Here is a 23,029-nt window from a genome sequence, read left to right as displayed (position 1 = left end):
TAAATTTGCGAATCCTTCAAAAAGTTATGAAATTCACAAAACAAGAATACGCCGATTTGCATTTACTCTATGGCGAAACACGTGGTAATTCAAGACCGGCAAGGTGACCATACGGCGAGCGTTTTCCCGAAGGAGTCCTTCCGTCCCGTTGTACTTTTGTGGAGCTACATCTACATACATTTATGTGAGGTTGGTTCTGACTGATTCCAATACGATGGCGTCCACGATCCTCCATTTAACCCCTCTGGATTTTAATTTTTGGGGCCACACGAAAGATTTGGTATACGAAGTTGAAATAATTACAAAAGGCCAACTCCAGAAACGCGTAACAGGCGCCGCGGACCAGATTCGTAAAAACCCAGAAATACTGAATTCTGTTCAGTACCGGCGTACTCAAATGTGCTTAAATGCCAACGGAAGGCACACAGAACATTTATTATAAAATATTTTTTCTACTCTAGTTTACCTTTTATTATTTAGTAGATATTCTCAGTTAGAGTTAAAAGTACGAATATGTAAAGTGTAAATAAATTTATTCAATACATAATTTTGGCTATTTAACCACAATTAAGACGATACTCTTATTACACAGTTCTTCCACAATTTTGCACACACTACCTTTACATTTATTTACACATTGAGGAACACCACTTTATTTATTACTCATTCATCTCAGTCTACAAAATCAGCTTTTGTACTTAAATAAGCTGGTGAATTAACGCACACAGTGTGCAGCGTTTTCAATAAATGTCATTAATTTGATTTAGTTTGTCAGATTTGAGATTTGTCATAAACGATTCAGGTACCTATGTTGCTTAGACACTGTCATACTTACAAACACCAACAATTAATTTCTTGAATAGGTACGTATTTTTGTGGTCAGCAGCGTCGAATGGGTGTGGATAGGGGTTAATTTTTCCCCATTATTTTGGACCTAATGAAAAGGTGTTTTTTGGACTTGTTAGATCTTTCTAATGACCCAGAATTTTTTTGGCAGGTTATATCGGGACCAGCCTGTATATTTAATAATTATAAAATGATATTAAATAGACATACTTGCTACTTACAATAAATACTAAATAAATTATTGACATAAACATTTACCGTAAAATCGTCTTTTTCTTCAATAGGTATTCTGTAAGACTTGGTTTTTGCCCAAGGGCGTTATCCCCTCAATATTTGATAATTACTCGATCAGACTCATCGGTACACGTTAAATTAGACAATATCAGCTACAGTCGTACGATAATCTACAATCGGACTCACCTCCACCTCCATTCAGTCATTCAAACGGTAAAGCACAGGTCCGGACTCGGGTTTGCTCAATGGGTCGGTACAAACATGTAAACGATAAACACCTGACACATCTGTCGCGAATCAAGGTCATACAGTGACTCACCCGGGGGATTCCTCCCCCTAGCCCGATCATGACGAGAGGCTCCAAATACAGGCGTCGTCTTCAGAGCGCTACGTTCCGGGTTTGCGTTGGATGGTCTGGTAGAACCTGTAACAGCCCCTTGTGCAGTTTGGGATGCACGGCCCACCCGCGGTCTCCACAGAAGAAAACCGCCCCGGCCAGCGTGTGAGCCTACAACCCACTTCCATACGATACTGTGCTCCCTCAGTACGGGAGAGCCGGGGTTACCTCCCAACCGTTTATCAAGCACGTATGATCTGTTACATTTGGTTGCCACCACCGGCCGTCTCGACAAGACGCGCCCAGTCAACGGCCGAGCCGTGTCATGAGCCAAAGATGCCTCACCCGGACATCCGGTGCTCAGGAATTATACCATGGTATCTGCCAGAGGTTTTAGCGCATTGGTGGTACTGACATCATAGCCCAGGTTGCCCAAACCTGCTATCACCCAGTTACCGACACACTTGGTAACTGTATCACCGGCTAGCACAAGCCTAATTCACTGCACCACTCGCGGGTCACGGACTATTCACCTGCCGTCACTCTCGTACTCGTACCTTGGACAGCCCGTCGGTTCCAGCTGCCAAAGCCACACTGTCCCTGTCTCGCCTGTGGGACTCGTAAAAATCACCCCCGAGTCAAGGACCTTTCAGAACATAATTTATGAGCCACATGTTTGGGTGGAAGAGGTAGTTTTTCTGTTGCGTTTTTAAAATTCTCTTACAATTCAATACATTTTTTTTTTGGTCCCTTGATTTAAGAATTTATTATTTATTTTTTATAAACAAGATAGTTATAATGAGAAACAATAATAATTTTGCAACGAACAATACACTTTAGGAAGCATTGTGAATGTTAGAAAAAAAATGAAAATTAAATACGGAGTCATTATAAATGATTGTCTCATCGCAGTAGGCGTTGGTGACGTAATTGAATGTACCGCAAGCTTTATAATATGAAAGACTAGCATCGCCGATAGATAGCGCTGCTGGCGGTAGTGTAATAAGGTACTATATCTTTAGAAGGTAGCGCCATTCCGCTCCACAATTTTTCGCCTCGAAATTAAAAGAGATGGCATTATCGATAAATCCTGTGAGTGTGACAAAGATAGAATTATACACAATTTTAAGGGATGTTTGTATCGAGTCAAACAGATTCTATCTTTGTCACACTCACAGGATTTGTCGATAATGCCATCTCTTTTAATTTCGGGGCGAAAAATGGTGGAGCGGAATGGCGCTACCTTCTAAAGATATACTCGTAGTACCTTATAGTGTAAATTTGTCTACTAGTTTGTCTAACGTTAAGAAGCTAACGGCACATCCCAAATTTGTGTGGGTTTTCAACGCCAACTGCGATGGGACAATCATTTATAATAATGACCCTGTATAACATTTAAACACCACGTGAATGTTTCACTAATTTTAGACAACATTTCAATATTGTTAAATCAATTGTTACAAAGCCCGCACAATTCACCGAATTTTCTAATTCTTATCATGCGAGACTGGAGTATTTCACGGATCGCTTATGAACATCTTTCATGTCTAAACTACAACGGGGAAATTTTGTAGTCTATTAAAAAGATTCAATACAATTTTGCTCTGGTGCAATACGGAGAGTTCCAAAAATGTAATTTTCGAAATGTAACAGTTTTTTTATGGTTTAAACAATTTCCTGACCCTTTATTACAGTGCAAAAGTATAATGAACTTGATTCATCCCGGTCTTATTTTTCTTACTCTTGGAACGGTACCCTCGTAGACTAACTAAACTGTTCAAATAATGCTTTTCATAAAACATATTTCCAAATAAAAAGTGAAACTTGATCTTCAACACGCAACCAGGTTTTCGCATAGATTAATTCGTATTGAAAGCACAACAAAGCATGTGGTGCTTTTGATCATTAAGTACTTTAATTACTATCAGTCATAGACTAACACGGCTGCTCGGGATTTATCCAGTAATAATGAAAGATAATTTCGCTACTTTGATTGGTGATGCACGATAATTTATACAAAGGTTAATACTGTATAACTGCGATTGATCCATGTATAATGTTGTTGTTGTTTATTGTATGTTGCTCCTATTATTTTAACAAAAAAATATAATTTACGCTACGTCTAGTACTCATATAGCAAAAACAAGGTTAAGCCAGATTTAAAGGATGACGAAGGCAACGGCAACAAAAACAAATTCGTGGTTAAAATATACCGAGTGATCAGCACTCGATGTAGGTATTGAAACTGTTGACAGGGGCTTTTAATTACCAAGTTTTGGTGACAACTCTGTCATTTTTAGACATTTGAATTTTGTGTATTGACAGAAAATCCAGTGGCTCTATGAAATGTTTTGTTTAAAATATTATTTTGTGGAGTTAAACCTAAACGCGAATAAAGAGCCAAATCACTTTTTGATTTTTTTTACAAAGTTTTTTTTGTAGTGTTGACAAGAGGCTATGATAAGTTAAGTTTATCGTAACGGCTTATTTTCGCACCGGAAATTTGAATGACAATGGAGAATGTTTAGAGTTCTGTTAGCGGCTGAAGAGACATTTGGTGGGGGAAACTTGCGCGGTCCAAATATCCAAGCAATAGCAACCACTCTTATTTACTAATAACGGACCGAGTTGAAGGAAATAGCGCTGCTGCACATCCCCACCTAGTGTCTGTTCACGAAGCGACTGCAGTCTAGGCAACATTGTAATAGAATAATTGAAAGTTTTTTTTCAAACTGAAATCACCTGTGGAGCTAAATTTCGTGGGGGCAATGTGGATGTAACAATATAAGATGTAGATGATATTCGCCAACGAATGGAGCAAAGCACGAGAAAACTTTCGGCACAAACAGGTTCACTTCAAGTTTCAAACATTTTAATAATTAGTTTCTCATTTATAATAGGTGTTTTTTATGGATCATAAATTGTGAAAATCGCCAAAAATTTATGAAAATGAAGTGACTGTGGTTCAGCAGCTTCATCTTGCAAATTTTGATCAGCCATTGCAGTTTTGTCACTGGTTTAATAATAATCTAAATGATGACGGTATAATAAATAAATCGTCGGCCTAGGTATCTCTCAACGTGTGTAAATTCAGAAAATTATCGAATCTGCTTGAAGCAGAATCTTCTTGTTTTTAAAATCTTAACATATGGGTTGTCATTCGCAGACGAATAATAAGACATATTTTTTTAATATTATTAATGGACATCACACATCATTATCGAACATTACTTTTGAGTCTTTTCTTAACCAATTACATGACGACGCGGTAACTAATGAATATTTCCAACAGGACTCTGCAAAAGCTCATACTACTCATGATACTGTTGAACACTTGAATAATTTTTATTGGGACGAGTTGTTAGTATAGGAATATGGGCACCTTGATTCCCTGATTTGATGCATATAGACTTCTCTTTATTCCTTTTTTTCAAAAACAGTGTTTTTAAAAATTGATTTCACACCCTGAGAGAATTAGAGGAAACCAGAAATAGTTAGTAAATGTGCAAAAAAAATAAAACTCAGAAATATTTATTTTGTTCGACACTGTCAGAATTTGAGAATTTTCTCCTGTGTGAACGGATTTTGTAAAATGTCACAACTTGTCAAAACGAAACGTCAAGCTAATTTTAATAAAGATTTAAAGCGATTTGGAGCCTTTAAGGGGCTCGTCGAACAAAAAAAAAACTTGTATTCAATTCGTTCTTGTGTAAATTGGGCTTTTTTTAGCACTCGTTTCACTCGCGTTTTAAACTGGCCCACTCATGCCAAAAACATATACATAAACTTCAGGTCTTTATTGAATTCAAAAGTATTAGTGACTTTCCATAAAAGATGAATTTTTAAAACAAAATGTCCATTTCCTGACAAATGAATATATTCCTTCCGCATTATAGTCGGACTAATTTTAATTTTTATCTTCTTGTTCTGTTTTCACTTGTACTTTTGTTGTACAACAATTTATCAGCAGTTTCCACTTTATTGGGGACAGATTCATCTAGAAAACTTTCTGCAATCGAGGACGATCTCAGTTGCCCGCGTCTCTTAAGTTTTAAAGAATTCACGCCAGAATTAGCTAATAGAATAGCAGATGTGCTCCGCTAACAGCTCCCTGTATATACTTGTAAATCAATTTCTCAAAAACTTTGCAATTTTTGATGAAATCTTGACAAACCTGTGCTTGCCAACTTGTTGATTACATTTTCCCAAACCGAGTCGTAGATGTAACGAGGATAGCTTCTTTACGGTTGTCTGCAATTGTGGAAACGCGTTCATGGTATTTTTTTTCTTGTTCCTGGTGTTCTGATGAAATGTTTCCCATTATCTGTAATACCACTTATCCGCATCTTCCAAAATTGATCGGCTCTGGAAGCACCGCCAATACTGATAACCATTGTTGACTAGGAAATAAAGTAAAATGGAAGTTGTTTGAGAAAAATAGTTTCATATTTTCATCAAGAGATATTTATTTTCAAATAACCAATTATTTGGATATACATAGTTTTGTCTTAAACACTTCTTAAACGTTTCGTACGTAAATTCATATCTTCTTCTTGACTTAGGCAGCAATAGATCTAAACGTAAAGTTTCTGCAGATTTACGTAGAGTTAGTGAAGACAGCCAAGAAAGAAAGTTTACCTACGAGTATGTAATCTGATTCTTCCTCTTTCAACTTTTTGTTGTAACTCTTAACTCACTGCACCAGGTCACAATTTCAGCTAGTGGTGCTAAATATTTTATATCTGTACTTAACTGTCGAGTTAATTGTTATTTGTGACTCGCGAATACTACAATTCCGAATTTTTTTAGTAATAAATTGGCAACCTGCCTCGAAAGCACACGGTCCATATGCTTTCGGGTGGGTGTTGATGCCGGTGGTAATCCATGACTTGCAGCGCTTAGCAGCTTACATTGCACTACATTTACTTTTATATTACTGTCACCAGGCCAGTTGGAATTAATGGCACGTGAAATCGATGAATTTATATCCATGCAGCAAAAACATTAGATGGTTATATGGACTGAATCGGGCGTTTCTACATTAGTGCCAGTTTGCACGCTACACTGCCCCCTGGACAAAAATATTTTATGACAGTACAGTGTGAATTTATCAATCAGTTCGTTGACGAAAATGTAATAAAAATAATAAAGCCGAGCCGGATACATGGAAATGAAACAGATGTTAACAACGGTCCCGACATGAACAAGAAAGCGTTCGTACGAGATGAAATCCTATACTGTTGTTTCACGTTAAATAAAGGGTAGTTGGGACAACAATCGTCATGGGAATAGAAAAATGGCCACTGTTCTTGTTTATTTTCACCCTGCACGTTCTCAATTCAACGGACGCTCAAGGTAAGCCAAGCTTTTATTTTTTTCACAAAGGCTTTCATTAATTTTGTTCAAAAATGTGTGGCAGCAATGCAGTGACCGCTCCTGCACCGGGTGGTTCAGTACGCCGGGACATTTTCATCAAAGCTGCGTCACTTTTTTTATTCGTTTTTTTTTTATTAAATCACGGCACTTTTACGTTATCACCTCCATTCATATGACACTTCAAAGTTAGCGCTTGAAATAGACGCTCGACAATTTTCAGGGCAATTGATGGAAAACATATTTCAAAGTAAACCTCATACAGATACAAAATACCGAGCTGCAGGACAGCAAAGCATTCAGTTTCAGGTTTTCACGTAATTTGCGATGGCGGTTGTCAACTCTAATCAATACTATCTTTCGCCGTGCGAGAATATGGATTTTTTTTCAGTGCAGATGCAGTAGCAACGACTGTTGTACAGGTTTATTATAAATGATCGCAGTTGGATGTGCCGCCAGCCCCGCAACATGAAACAGACTAGTAGACAGGTTTCCGGCGGTAAAAGCTACCGCCAGTGTCGCCACCTATCGGCGATATTAGTCTGACTCATGATCTGAGGCTTGCGGTACATTCAACTACACCACCAACGCCAACTGCGATGGGACAATCATTTATAATAATCCTGTATTATGTTAACACACTTAGAAAAACATTGACTTTTGCTTTTATTGTGGACGAGAGAGATTAATTATTAGCAGCATTCATATTTATGTAAAAACAGGGGACAAGGCATCGAAGCCGGATTTATTAATCATTACGGATATTTTCATCATGCAATGATACATAAATCCTTTGAAAGCAGTATTTCTGTATGCTTTCATTTATTTTGCTCTACGCCCACTTTTACAACAAGTAATGAAGATAATGGTGAAATAAATATTCCAAAAATCGAATCACTTTGTTTGGGAAACGCTGAAAATTTTCTAATTTGGCGGGCAGTTTTGACTTACGGCCAAACCAAAAGGTCAAGTTGTTATGTCATTCGAGGTTATGTTTGGCTTTTATCGTTCAAGTTTTTTGAGTTTAATCATTTTGATGGAATTTGTAAAATATTTCAACAAAAATTTTGAACTTCTAAATAATTTCATTTTACAGATAAGGCAAAAATTAAAGTTATAAGAGCAGGATTTTCAGTTTGCACTTTCCTAAATATTACATTATTAAAAGTTAAGTTCTACAAACACTAGAGTTAAATATTTTTTGATTTGTTTTTTAGATCTTTTAGGAATAAACGCAATTGTTCACGAAATTTGCAAAATCGTGTTCAGTTACTGTGTGCATATTCACACACACATTCTGTTTGTTATCTTTTTCACGTGATAGGCTGCGTATTCCATTTTTAATCGAAGGTATAAAATAACAAGACTTAATTTTTTTTTTGTTCGACACTGTCAGAATTTGAGAATTTTCTCCTGTGTGAACGGATTTTGATAAATGTCACAACTTGTCAAAACGAAACGTCAAACTAATTTTAAAGATTTTAAGAGATTTAGAACCTTTAAGGGGGTCGTTGAACAAAAAAACGTTGTATTCAACCCCTTCGTGTGTAAATTGAGCCTTTTTTGGTAGGTACTCATGAGCCTTTAAAACGCTCGTTTCACTCGCGCTTTAAACTGGCCCACTCATGCCAAAAAAAGCCCAATTTACACACGAACTCGTTAAATAAACTACTATTATCGGATAAGTTTTTCAATTTTACGAAAACTTTTTGCTTTGACAATTTTACGGGTTGAATTTGGGCATTTGAATTCTGGTTAGGCCCGAGAGCTTTAGCTCGAGGATTTAACCTTTAAATAAAAATTCCCAAATATCAACGAGTAAAATTGTCAAAGCAAAAATATTTAAGTGAAAAATGGGAATTTTATCAAATATAAAAAATTGTGTTTTTTGGCAAGATTAGTTCCAAAACACAACCGTTAGGTAATTATTTATTTATAATAGAGTTATTAAAAACACAATTATTAAAAACAATTTGAGAATCTGACAGGAGTAGCATGTAATTCTAATCACTTTTGACAGATAACAGAGTAGTAGGATGTTTTTATCGCGATAAACATTTTTGATTGAATGAAGGCAAGCGCTCTGATTGGCTGAACACGCACGTTTGATGTACGTGGAAATTAATCATTTTTTATTGCACTTGATTGCACTCGCAAACATTAAAGATTAAAGCGATTTACTTTTTCCCATTTGAGTTTTTTTTAAACATTTTATTTTGACCGCGATTTGCAAGAGGTTAATTTAAATAACAAATGTATCTGTCAGTTAGCGGAATAATTTTTAATTGCTTTTTTAATTAATCATGCAAGCTAAATCAACTTTCTAGCTTCTAATATTAGGTAATTTTTAATTATCAATAATTGGATGAAATGAAGCCCGACATACAATGTTTTTATCAATTATTTCAAATTTAAATTTATTTATCAAATTTAATTTTTTTGAAGCGTTATCGCTGACATAACCAAATAACCACATTATACTGCACTGAACTGAAAGAAATATCAGGTCATGAATCCTTGATCAGAGCAATTGTACATTCTATAGAATTAAAAATGTATCATGTCAAATATGATATAACATAATGTTCAAAAAAATAGCTAGGTATATATCGGTGTTCATACAACTTTATGATCAAAAGTGAGCAATCCTCTTGGAAAACTTTTCCGAATTTTGCAAAATATTATACAGGGTGTTTCAAAATTGCTAGTACAAAAAAATACCGGTAATTGGTGATGGTGAGTTAAAGTCATCGGCAAAAATTTTTTTTAATAAAAGTCCTCTAGTTTTCGAGATAAAAATTACTAAAAATTGGGTTAAAATTGTTAGTACCATTGTTAGTTGCCAAAATCTTGCAAAAAAATATTTATTTTTCATATTGTTGTATAGTCCTTCATTATCACGCTTGGTTACCAAGGTTTAAAAAATACTGCCCCGCCTGAGGCGTAAAATATCCTGGGATAGGGTTACTTTATCCCTTTTGTTTAAAAAACAAATTTTTGGATTTCTTAGGGCTTCTAGATGCCACAGTTTTTTTTTGTACTAGCAATTTTCAAACATCCTGTATAGAAAAGTTCAATAAATTAGCGAGTTCACTGGTTAAAATTAATACACATATTTCAGATACACCCTGTATATATACATGCATATAAATATGTCATACATTTTCTTCATTTTTTGATGAGAAATTGAAGTGAATTTAAAATTGTGAAATAAAAAGGGCATCATTTATTCGTTTCACTATTTTATGATTTGGTTTCCCCATTTTCCGTGTGCTTGAGTCATTAGTGTGTAATAAAGCGGCAATAAATTTCCAGCTTGACCCTTCCAGATAAAAGCTAAGTCTTCTGTATTTAAAGAAATTTATTCAAGCGATAAGCATTTAAGGAAATTCCGCTCTTAAATCCGGATGAAACAGCACTAATGCAATTAATTAAAATTTCGATGCTCCCATTCGTCAGCATCTTAGATTTCATATTTCATTTTGGGGCACAAAATGCTTTGTTTTATTCGGCAAACCACAACAGTGTGTTTTTATCCGTTCACATTGGCGTAGACGCTCTCAGTTCTGTCGAAAAAACACCATTCTGGAGTCGTTCCCGCTTCTCTTATCTGCGGTATTGTTAAGGAGGAAGAAAATTAATTTATTCATATAAAGGATTTGTTGACGTTTTCGAAAAACAAAGCGTGTCACTTGCCGCAGACTCCTTCTAAATTACCAGACAACGGCAAACATCCGAACTAAACTAGAGTACATTTTTCAGCACTTTGCCAACAACATAAAAACAATATTGTTGGTCTGTGTGCTGCAAAAAGCTAGGGTGCTGAGATATCACGTGATATATAATATCGCCGCTGGCCACCTCCAAACTTCGCCATTTTTATACGTGATTAAGCTCAGATGGCCATGGAACGTTTCTCCTTTGTTTTCCGTACAAGGACCCATATAAATTATGCTCGGCCGGTTTGGTCGATCGACGGTCTCTCCAACTGTCATTCCGCCGCCATCTTGAATATTACAACGTCAGATGAAGTGTCTGAGCGGACAGTCGCGATTGATTATGCAGCGTGGGCGTGACGAGCCGTCCATCATTTTTTTCGGTCATTCGTCATCCATCTTATTAAAATTGGTTCATGAAAATCATGACCAGGTCGCGACCTTGGCCCACCCGCCTTCGGAGGGACAGTAGAGGGCGCTGCTTGATTAATGTACCAATTAAAAATCTCGCTCTGCTACAATCTAATTATCGCCGGGTTATCGATCATTTATTTATTTATGTTGAAGAATTTCCCGGAGACGAAGACTAAAAAATGACGTCGGATACGGGCCGCATACAAATGAGGACGGAGAACATGTCGAGGGAGCTATTAGAAGACACAATACATCGCTGAATTCATAATGGAACGCTTTTTTAAGATCGGCAAAAAAGATAATTTGCCGATTTAAAGAAAAATTTGCAGCTCCATCAGCGTCTACAATGCGGGAATAGAAAATGCTAAATGCGACGCTCCCAACGGACAAATATGCAATGTGTTCTAGCACGATTATCGCTCGGAATTTCCATAAAATGAAATGAACAAACAGCAGAAAAACGGTCACGGCATTGTAGTTGTGAAAGGTCTTTATAGTTTTCTACAACACGTTAATAATAATAATGATGACCGTAATAGTAGTCAAAACGTAAATTCACTCTTGTTGAGTCACTTCTGAAATACGATTTCCGAAACATAGAGACACATAGAAATCGAATACCGCACTACTTATCTTTTAATCAATGAAACAAAAATAAATCTCAAGATGACAGATCAGTACATTAAAGAAGATGTTTTTACTTCAAGATATCTGAGACGTGTTTTGGTCCCTCACAGATTAAACTTTCAAATACTTCTGGTAAACATACAGTTTGATTTTGAAAGTTGTGTACCTAGTACGTGTTAAAAGAAGGCAAAATAACCCAACTTGCCTTATACAAATGTTCAATCAATCAAAGGAATCACTTTATTTGGGAAACGCTGAAAAACCAACCTAAAAAGTCAAGTTGTTATGTCATTCCAGGTTGTTTCACTTTTATCGTTCAAGTTTTTTGAGTTTCATCATTTTGATGGAATTTGTAAAGTGATGATAAAATGGTACCTGCAACTTATTCAAAAAACAACAAAGGCTTTAACATCAAAGTAAAAATACAGTAATTGTGAGTAAAAGCATAAAATGAAACGTCAAAGAAGTTGCTCGAAATGCCTACCATCGTTTGCAATGCAAGCTTCAGGACGACGTGTCCAAGAAAGCCGAATTCGATTCAGAATGTCTCTGTTGCTAGAGAATTGCTCGAGGAATTTCTTCGACTAGTCGGGGCAAAACTTCATTTAGAAATTGAAGATAACTGTCAACATTCAAACGAGGTAAAACATAGGGACTTACGAGGTGATTTTCAACAATTCCAATCCACACATTAATTAAAATGACTGCTGGAAGTGACGCTCTTGGATTTTGTGAGGAATCTTTTCTTTTGCAACTAAAATGCGATCTTCTCGTTGGCGGCCAAGATCGCGCTTTTCATTTCGAAACGCTCGAAATCGGGAAGATGCTGCACAACGTTTACAAAGGTTCGTGCATGGAGTGTTGAGGCAAATTTTCACCGCAGATTTGCCGTGGTAGCTCTGAATATTCACGAGCTTCGTCGTAGATCAAAAACCATGTCGGTTTTCTCCAGGTTGGTGAAAAATATTTGTGATTTAAATTGAAGTTAAGAGTGATGTTCTTGTCAAAGTGACTTAATTTTGAATTAAATGACAACAAAAAAAGTTTAGTACATATGTATATGTAATTTTTTTTTACCCATTTTTTTAAATAAAATTCAGTGGTCCCCAAACTTTGTTTGAAAAACTCTTAGCCCATTTTTCTCGAAAATATCAACATTTGTATAAGACATTATTGTCTTCATCGTTGCCTTTTGTGGGGTTCTACCACAGGTTAAAATATCTGCACAAACTTCAAAGTCACTCTGTATAAATTGTATACCATCCTGTATACTGTATACTGTATTTTGTTTCTTCACCGCTTTGCAATGGATCTAGATTTTGAAAAGAAAGAAATAATCTTCTTTTTTCCAGCACTTCGAAACTGCTTAACTTTAATATAATTGAAATCTCTTGTCAGATGCTTCTAATAATTCTGTAAATAATTTGACTGTCATCTTGGATTGTGCTTTGAAATGAGGTTTATTTTCTGTAATCAGTGCAGAAAGTATTCTTCTCGCGTGCAGACTTGGTAGAGTTAAAATTTTGAGTGAAATGAAGTATTCTTTGCAATAAAAAGTAGTCTACTTTGAAAACATGCTTGTACTGTCTAAAAGGTTTCTTAATAAATAAATGTTCTTTGAAATTTTGTCTGCCACTATAACGATGCCACTTTCAAAGCAGCACCAAATTTAATAAGATATGCAAAAAGAAATTTTTACTGGCTGTGTCTGGTATATCAATTTGTTTTTAGGTAGATTAATACTTTAGTTTTTATTTAAACAAAGAAAATTATATATTAAATACATATGTCTCAAACATTCCATCAGCATAAAAGAGAGATAAAAATAGATAGGAAATATTTCATGTAATTATTGATAAATAAATCGTGAGAAATGCTTTAAATGACCTTACAGTTGACTCGGTCGAGCCGCTTGTGGGCATTTCAACTCCAAGGATTTGTGTTTCAAGTCCAGTTACAAAAAAAAAACACTTTAACCGTTTCTATAGAGATCTTCAAGCGATTTTCGACCGCAAAATGCAAAAAATTAGATCAACTAACTTCCCTTTGCATAAAATTAAAATTAAATAAATATTGTTACTTAAATGTGTCACTACATTTTTATACCTTTCTACATTGTTTAAAACAATGGAAATTACGTTTAACTGACCTTTTTTTTCTTTCACTACTGTCTTCATTCGTCTGTTTAACAAAAATTGATTTTCGTCGACTTGAATTTGACTTCCTGCACGCCTAAACTACAGCAGCTCGCATTTTTCCTTTCATTTTGTACTAAATTATAAAGGGGGATGTTGAAATAGCGCAGGATAGATAATATCACCCACCTGTCATCCCAAAACGACTGTCATTTTTATTAGTGATGGACCTCAGATGGCTTTGTAGTATTTTTACGCTTGACATGGAACAGTTCAGATAACATATTACGTTGCGGCCTCCCTTCTCATCTTCGAGTCTATCCCCCACGATCGTCCTCTACTTATTTGGTTTTTTTTCCTGCCTATTATTATAAATTGCCTCCATCATCCTCAGCGGCGTCGCGTTGTTAGCGTTGTTCGCAGCCACTCTGTAGATGTTGCGGTCGGCGTTGCTCCCTCAAGATTAGATTTATTTAACATCGAGTATACAGGGAATTTAAAAAGGTCGACAATTGCCAGCTGTTGAATTTTTCACTTTTATGGATGCGATGACAGTTGTAAAGCCGCTAATGAACGTTGTGACCAATTAATTTTGGCAATTTAGTGCGGAGGACTGAATTTGTCTCATCGAGTACAAACATTTGATTTTTCGCTAATTGACGTTTGCTTCCCCTTTTCATAATTTCGTCCAATAAACATCACAAGCGTAGGGAATCTGAATGACAAAGGTTTTATCTCTTTTTGAAAGTTTCCAAATGTCTTTGCCTTAAACAACTTGATCAAATCCAATTTTGCTTCCACAACAAAATTCGATTTTGCTGAACGTACTTACAGCGCAGCTACCTATTGTTGAAAAAGTCATTACGATATATTCTTTACTTGCCTTCCCCTCTTTCTTTTATTTCCATCAACGTAAATAAACCAATTTAAGGAGGCATATTATAAATATATGAAATTTTAATGTTACAAATTTATTCATATTGTAGTGGTCCTTTCTTGCATATCGTAATGAAAGTGACACTTTTTTACACGAAGAATTATGGTGAAAGTAGCATTTTTTACACGAAAAATCGTAGTGAAAATAGTACTTTTTTGGATTTTATTCCATCTCCTTTTAGACCAAATTTCTCAACTTACGTCGATTTGCAAAAAAATAGTATGTACAACACGTTATGAAAGTCTCTTTTATTGACTTATTTGCTTGATTAACTCGGGCTACGCCCTCATTAATCAAACTGCAATTTCATGACAAAAAGTATGACTTTCATAACTAGTTGTACAAATAACTATTTACGAACTATCTACTGGGGGCGGAATTTTTATAGATTGTTTCAATATTATTTTAAACTAACATAGTTTACTCAACTGAGCAAAAAATAATTATGATTTATGACAGAAAGTTATTTTTGCAATAAGGTCAACGATGAGTGGTCCTATTTAGTGCAACACTGTTTACAAACATTTCAGCTTCAGTTTCCATAAGTTGTCGTTGATTACCCATAAATAATTTCAGGTGCGTTTGGATAATACAGGGTCTTTCACAACTCGCGCCCTAGAGAAAAAGAGGAAACAAGAGATCGCATTTGGATGTGTAATTTTGAAGAAAAAAAAATCTAACTTAAAAGATATTCGAGAAAAGACAACTTAAAGTTAACCTATCAGAGATCTACACCTCCAAGGTGTGTTTGCCGTAATTTTACGTTGCTAGGATTCCATTTAAGAAAAAACATCTTTAAAATATTTGGGCGATTGGAGTTATTTTTGAAAGATGTCACTGTCAAATTAAATTAGTAATAAAAAAGCCAAAACCTTTGTTTATTTGGTTACAATAATGTATTCAGCCGCTGATTATTTAGAAATGATAATAATTTTTGGGGAATGTGGGCGTAACGCCAGGGAGCCAGCAAGAGTCTTCGAAGAACCTTTTCCGGGCAGAAATGACAATTATTTTTTCGTTTGCAACACATTTTTTTAATTTTTTGCTACAATACGTTGTAATAATAATAATTGAAATGACCTAGAATGCCATTTAGTTGCGACTATCAAGCACCAACCACTACCCCACGAGTCCGAGGCCCGCGGCCCGTCCAAGACAAAACTTGAGAGCGCGGCCGACCTGGTCATACCAGCTAAAAATCATGGGTGGGTTTTGCGCATCAGAGCCTCTGTAACCGATTTATTGTCAGATCCCAGATCCGACACTGGTGGTTCGGCTCAGGTCCGTGGAGTCGCTACACTCCAAGCGTCTTCTAGAATCGCCCATAGGCTTTGCTTAAGCAGCAGACATCTGAACTTGCAATGTAATGACAGCTATGACAGCTCTAACATTTCAGATGGTTAACCTAAATTTGTTGAGAATGAAAAGTCAAATCTAATAGTGTCAAAATTACAGTAATCCAAACATTTTTTGTAGCTGATGGTATTATTTTTGAAACCTAGCAACTGGCTTTATTTGGTTGAAATAACATCACAACTCGCCCTTCTGGGATTGGGAGAATTACAAGTGCTGTAACTCAGTTATGAAAGCAGTAGTAAATTCTTTGTTTCTATTTTTTGACAACTTATTGTCGTCGGCAGGTGCCCTTTTTCTCTCTAGGGCGCGAGCTGTGAAAGGCCCTGTATAGTGCAATTGTTTCGGGAGACTGAAACCATAGCAAAAAAAAAAGCAGCAGAAGGTCAACAAGACCTACTTCAGTTGAGGAAATTATGGAGAATGAATCAAAAACTTTCCCCTTTTATTTATCTCAACAAATTAATTTTTCTATAGAATTGTACAGCACAGTATTAAAATAAAATTTACATTAATATCTTTATGGTATGATTTGTGTTCCGGACCTGCTAGTTAGTGGTCCGGACGTCCGGAGCAAAGGTGTTAGGTTTGCGAATGATTTTTAAACACACTGCACAATGACGATGCAACTCTAACCGAAACTTTTTTACTGATGAAACTTGGTTTTATAGTTCGAAAATAATTTATATCTTTGTAGTGGCTGAAGGGATTTTACTGAATAAAATATGTGTTTTGTGTGACAGCGAACCTTTATAGAAAAAAATTTTTTTTTCTATCTACAATAATTATTTACATCAAAATCTACTACCACAATTCTTTCGTGGAATTTTCATATAGAAACGTTAATTGTTAATTGTTTATAACTCATTAAAATGGTATACTACACTTCAACTAAAAAGAGTGTGTTGAAACAATATTTCGTCTGAGTTAGTTAAATTTTGAAAAAAAATTCTTTCACCCGGGCGTAACTTTTAAAAGAGGAGATGATTCAAATGTTGGCAGGTTCACATAGATTTGCCTTTCAAAATTCAATCTAGAATCTATTTTATTTTATTATTCCGTTTTTAGAGAATAATAATTTATTAAATTATTATTATTATTTTTATTGGCCAGCAAGTAGAATTTCATTTGGACGAAAACTTAAATCAACAATTCACCGAAAATGATTTATTAAATTCTCTTGTATGTTTATCAATTTTATTTGGACCAAACTCAATCAAAACTTGTTTGTTTTGCTAAACAAAATTTAAATGAGTGGTGTTCAGTCGTTTCATTTAAATAACTCTTTCAACGGTGGTCTCTCGTAGAACTTGAATTCAACAATAAAAAAATAACGATCAATTAATTTTTTCCTGCATACAATTTTTGATTTGTTTTCTTTTGGAAAATATCCCAATAATTGGAACATTACAACGTTTATAAAGAGTGAAAAGATTTTATTCGTCACTAGATCGTAAAGAGTATATAATATAACATATAACAAGAAATTTTTTTTATTAAGCACTATCTAACGACTTAGTTGATATAGAAATAAAAATAGTTACTGTAATAAAATGACCATAAAAATTCTTCAACAGGTAAGTCGTAAAATACTCGCTGTATTATTCTTATGTAATTTCACTAGTCATAAACTACAAAAAGAGGTGCCATTATATCAACGACTACAAACAATAAACCATTGCTGCTGTTAATTAATTTACTAAAGAGGGATGGACTTTGAAGGTAATACTAGAAACAGCGATAATACAGGGTTATTCTAAATGATTGTAGTCGAAGTAGGCGTGAAAACTGAATGTAAAATTTATGGTTGCCGCTCCACATAAAAAAAATCAAAACGATGTGAATAAGTGAGTACACACGGGAGTTAAATTGGGTGCAAAACAACTCAATATTTTTAAAATTGATTGCAAAACAACTCAATATTTCTGGATTCAATCGTTTATTTAACAAAAATAAATAAAAATCTCATCACCGCACTTTTCACCTAACAGCGACAAAACTGACAGTTCACATGAAAGCGGCAAAAATGTAATAACATGGGCGTGGCCCACTTCGACTACAATCATTTAGAATAACCCTGTATAAGAAGAAACAATGTATCACTGAAAGAAGGTGTACTATCCAAAGCCAGTGGCGTCTGTTTATTCATTCATTATATTCTCTCATCAAATATACAAATTTGTGCTATGATTAATGATCGCTGATTTGACTCGTGAAACCGAAGCAGCACATTCATCTCATCCTACGGACTCATCGAATCTACAACTCGGTTCCTCTCGTACCTACCATCTTATATCATATCATATATTATAAGATTTAAGTAGCAATACGAAGTTTCGGCAGAGAAGGGTTCTAGGAATCAAATTTATTTTAATTATAAGATTGATCCGGAGAGTTTTCCGAAAACATGCTAAAAAATTTTTACTAAAGACAGTCCAAACCTAGTTGTTTAGTGTCGTTTTCAACAACTTTTAATATATTTTACCTATTAGTTGATAAATAGTTATCAAATATTGGTAGCACCATGCACGCACAGTGGTCCGAAAATAAAAAAAAGTGGCTAAAATTCTTATTTTTGTTTCAACGGCCTACAAATTCATCACGAAATCCGGAAAAAATATTGACAAAAATCTCAGATGCTTGGGGTAGTTTTTAGGGGGTGTTTTTTTACAACACTTGTAAATTTTGGTATTTTTTGCTTATGGATCGCCTCAGAAACTAATAAATAAAATAAAGACGGAAGTTAAAGTTAAGGGTAGTTTTTAGGGGATGATTATTAGGCAAAAGTTTAAATTTGTGATTTTTGTAAAAGTCTTAATAAAAATGACCAGCGGAATAATAAAACAAAAACAGAAAAAAGATAATATTTTTGGGTTGTTAAGAGGGAGGGTTATTATTAGACAAGATAGATAATTATATCGTTGTTTCCTTTCCACACCTTAAACACTTGCAAAATTAAAAGATTTAATATAGACCCGTGATTATTACAAAAAATTGTGCTTATTCTGCAAAATACATTTAAGAATATTTAAAAAATGGCTCTGATTGTAGTAAGTAGGTACAGTATACTATGGGTCCTCCTCTTCCTCGCTTGACATTGTGTCACTATCATCTTCGGATCCACCATACCGTGCAGCCTCTTCTGAAGCTCGAATTGGAGGCTCTTTCAATAGAGTAAAAACGTCTCGTAGCAACTTGGAACTGTTCTTTTGGGATAGTTTCCGTAAAGAACTAATAAGCGGATCGAATGAAATTAAAAATCTGTTTAATAGGTCAAATGTTGCACCCTTTTCGTACGATCTTGACTGGGTTCTTCTGATAAAATATCAAACAACTGTCTTCTTGTAGGCATTCTAAAAAAACCTTAAACAAATTACTAAAATACAAAATTTTGAAATAAAATTCAATAAGGGTAGTTTAGGGTGACGAGGGTACTCACACAATAAGTGCGCTTAACACCAAACATTGGTACATTATAACATAAAAGTGATTATTGCTCAGACATTGGAATTATACTATTGTATTACAAGTTCTATTTGAGCAGAACTTGTAGAGCCTACAAAAATAAGACGTATTTTCAAAAGGCGCACGTTTGCGCAAGCAATGCTTATTCCAGGTGATAAAAGAATAGTTTAGCTACATTTTGGCGCAAAAAGGTCAGTGGGGTTCTCTGGCGAACTTTTCTAATCTCACATGAAAGTTGAAAAATGATATAAAAAACAGCTTAAACACAAGTAATAAAGGCACACTCACTTCTGGAACTTTGCGCGCAAACTAAGGTTCAACCTGCATCTTGCAATTACCTGAGTTTGAAAGACGATTGCCAGTAGGTTCTTGGAAGAAAGGAGCTGATATTCTAGGAAATATTACCCGCACTATCGCTCCATGTACCTACGGAAAAGCAGAACCGTACGTCATACTTTAAAATTTTGAATTTTGGCCATTTTATTGCGGATTCGGACCACTGTGCACTGCTGTCAAATGTCGAAAGCAGACACAGGTCATGCCGACTTCTTGATTCGGACTAAGCTCATCGGACTATAATAAAAAAATGGACTCCCTAAATTCGGTTTACATGTCGCTATGGAAATGATATAAAATAAAACAATTCATTTTGTAAATAATCGTAAAAATGTGTAGGTACTAGGTACTCCTCCGGAGTTAAAAAGTACGTAATATAAATTCTGTGATTTTTAATTTCATACGTGGAAACTGTTTTGTATCAAATATTAAATTGACATATACTTTAACGGCCGTCGTTAATACCTTGAGGTATTAGGTGATCTGATGTGGATCATATCGAATTTACCCGTTCAGTGAAGGAAGGACAACGAATCCTTTATTTGTAAACAATACAATTAAGTTGTGCTGTGAGAAAAACAAATTAACATGTTCCAAACAATAACGAGTAACGGTTTATTTGGACTTTATAATGCAGTTGCTCAAACATTTACACGAATTAATCCGAGTTCATATGTAAACAGAGTGTTGACCCAATGTTTTTTCTTGAATTATTTCCACTAACTTAGCGATAAATTTGCATTTAGAATCATTTAAGGCCAGTTTATAGAAAGAGAATTAAATATTTAATTCGAATAAAATTTTAATGCACGATTAACTCATGAATCCGAAACTTCGATTGGCTCAGTATGATCACGTGTTCAGTTAAACTCGCATTAACTTAATTTCGCTTCTGTAAACTGGCCCGTTGTCTGTTAAAAAACAGACAACGGTACAGTACGACCGAGACTGACAACTACTTTGTTCTGTTTTCCCAAATTTTGTCTTACAAATATTATTTGATCTCTGTTTCTGATGGTTTGTTAAGCATGCAGGAATAATCATAAACGTACATTACAAGGACTATTTAAAATATTTGTCGCCTGACGTAGAAGCAATGATATTGTAGATTATGCAACTGTTCTTTTTATATACAGGGTTTACGTAGAAAATTCAACCACCAATAGAAATCGTTCATTAAATAAAATTGTCACAAATGTAGTTACGATCTAACCTAAAAATTTGACGTCACTAGTGGAATAAACGTACAATTCGCATCTTGCTCTAATCGCACATGTTAAAGCGAGATGCATAGTGGGACGGACTTAATAAAATACGTACAAAAGTCCAATAGCTTGTTTTACATTATGTTGAAAAGAGACAGCAATATAACAGTTGCTCTGCTTATTAATTGATCCATCGGACTATAATTAAAAAATGGACTATATATGTATTTATTGACAGTGAAGTAAATTTTGCTTGCTCGCTTTATAATTATGTACTAATTTTCGGTTGCACAAGAAATGTTGTGTACACCTTCGCCGCGAGATCCTTTAACATCCTGGAGATTGTTTGCCTCGACCGCAAGCGGTCTCGGCGACAATTTTTCTCTCGGTACGTTAAAGAATGATTTCGCATTCTTGATATACAAAGATGCAAAATTATTATTTAATGTAGATATAAAGTACAGTTTTTAGATTAGTTGAAAAAATTACAAGACAGTTATACTTTGCTTAAACCGAAAAACTGATAAATATAAAAAGTAATCTCAATTTTGTAGTTTTTGAGTTCCCTCAAATTTAATTTCACAAGAAGAAATAACACTGCACAAAATACGTGTTTGAGTCTGTGTGATTGTAAGACAATCTGTACTTTGTGTAAGAAACTTCTAGTGTTGGATAAAAGAAACTAATTAATTTTGTTTCGAAATTGCGATCCTTAATTAAAGAAAACGAAAATAATGTTTAATTCTGCTGATGAGTCTCGAGTTAGCATTTAAAGCGGTGATCAGTGTTTTACGAGAACAAAATAAAATATTCAAAGTGCAATAAAGCTTGCTTTGTGTATCATGCCATAAACTTTTGTGTCAATACTTCAAGAATGTAAACACTGGATCTGTGCAATCAGCAGATAAAGGTTTAGTAAACTTTAAAGAAAACAGAAGAAAACATATTTTTATGACGACCTGTAAGGGAAAATGGTAATTTATACATGGTGTTTTCGAAGTTGAGGCGTTCCTTTTAACATGTGATAGTATGCGTCGTTCTAAAGAATTTTAGCCAAAATCACCTTAGTAAAATGTGTACGGCAATGAAGATACAATAAGTTAATTTTTTTGAAATTTTTGAAACCGGTCCTGCTCAAATTTGCGCTGATTTGATTTAGAAATTGGAATTGACAAAAAAAAATCAAATGAGCATGGACGTTAATCAAAACTACTGTCAGAGTTGTCATCTAATTAGTCGAAATAGCTTTATTATTAGGAAAATAATGAGCTCACAGATATGTTGCAAATGCATGGGCAATGTTAGCACGTTATCAGAATGCATCTGCAGCGTCCAGAGAGTATTGCAAAGCGATTTCCGGAAAGACACCATTCTGGGCCAAGTTTGTTATTAATCTAGTACAGCGGAGAAATGGACAGGAGCGGACTTAAAATTTTAGAAAACGATAAAAGTATACAATCAATTATCTCCGTTAATACAAACATTTTACTAAGAAGATTTAGGCTAAAATTCTTAAGAATAATGTGTAGTACCTCGTATTACAAGGAACGCGTCAACTTCGAGAACACCCTGTATAGCAAGTGCATAAAATAGTATTTTTGAATTAATAGAAAGTTTGATCGCACGAATCCTAGGCGAGTGCGGCAATCCCATGAGCTAATAAAAGACAATTTACACGTGAGTTTTATACAATATTTTTTGAATTTGCGTCTCTAATAGGACTATTATTGTATTCAATTTGGAGTCGTTTATAGCTATCGATTAAAGCACTCGTGGTTTAATAGATCTCTAAGAAATTTTTTATCAATATTTCAGTTTATTATTGTCATTTACACCAAAAAACTTCCAATATTAATGTTCAAACTCTACTTTTTAACATCTGTTGCAGATGTAGTTGCATCCGTTACCTTGAATTACCAATTAATACAAAATTCACTAGAATTTGAAACTTTAATTTTTTTATTTAAAAATTAAAAAAAGGGTGCAATTTCGAAAAAATAACATAAAAAAAACTCGTTTTATAAGGGCATTGGCGCCCTCGTCCCATAGAA

The 23,029-nt window shown here is 34.8% G+C and overlaps 1 protein-coding gene across 1 annotated transcript in view; it reads left to right on the top strand.

Moving 5' to 3' along the window:
* The window catches only part of LOC138124110 (limbic system-associated membrane protein-like), a 234,664-nt gene that overhangs the window by 36,497 nt on the left and 175,138 nt on the right, over nucleotides 1-23,029 (top strand). The window contains exon 2 of the mRNA XM_069039059.1: nucleotides 6,364-6,772. Coding sequence (XP_068895160.1) covers nucleotides 6,700-6,772 — 73 coding nt within the window. The 5' untranslated portion in view covers nucleotides 6,364-6,699. The remainder of the gene's footprint in view (nucleotides 1-6,363; nucleotides 6,773-23,029) is intronic.

The sequence above is a fragment of the Tenebrio molitor genome, chromosome 2 (assembly GCF_963966145.1).
Source record: "Tenebrio molitor chromosome 2, icTenMoli1.1, whole genome shotgun sequence".
In the NCBI taxonomy this organism is placed as follows: Eukaryota; Metazoa; Arthropoda; class Insecta; order Coleoptera; family Tenebrionidae; genus Tenebrio; species Tenebrio molitor.
Note: the sequence above shows the minus strand (reverse complement) of the source record. Positions and strands in the feature narration are given on the sequence as shown.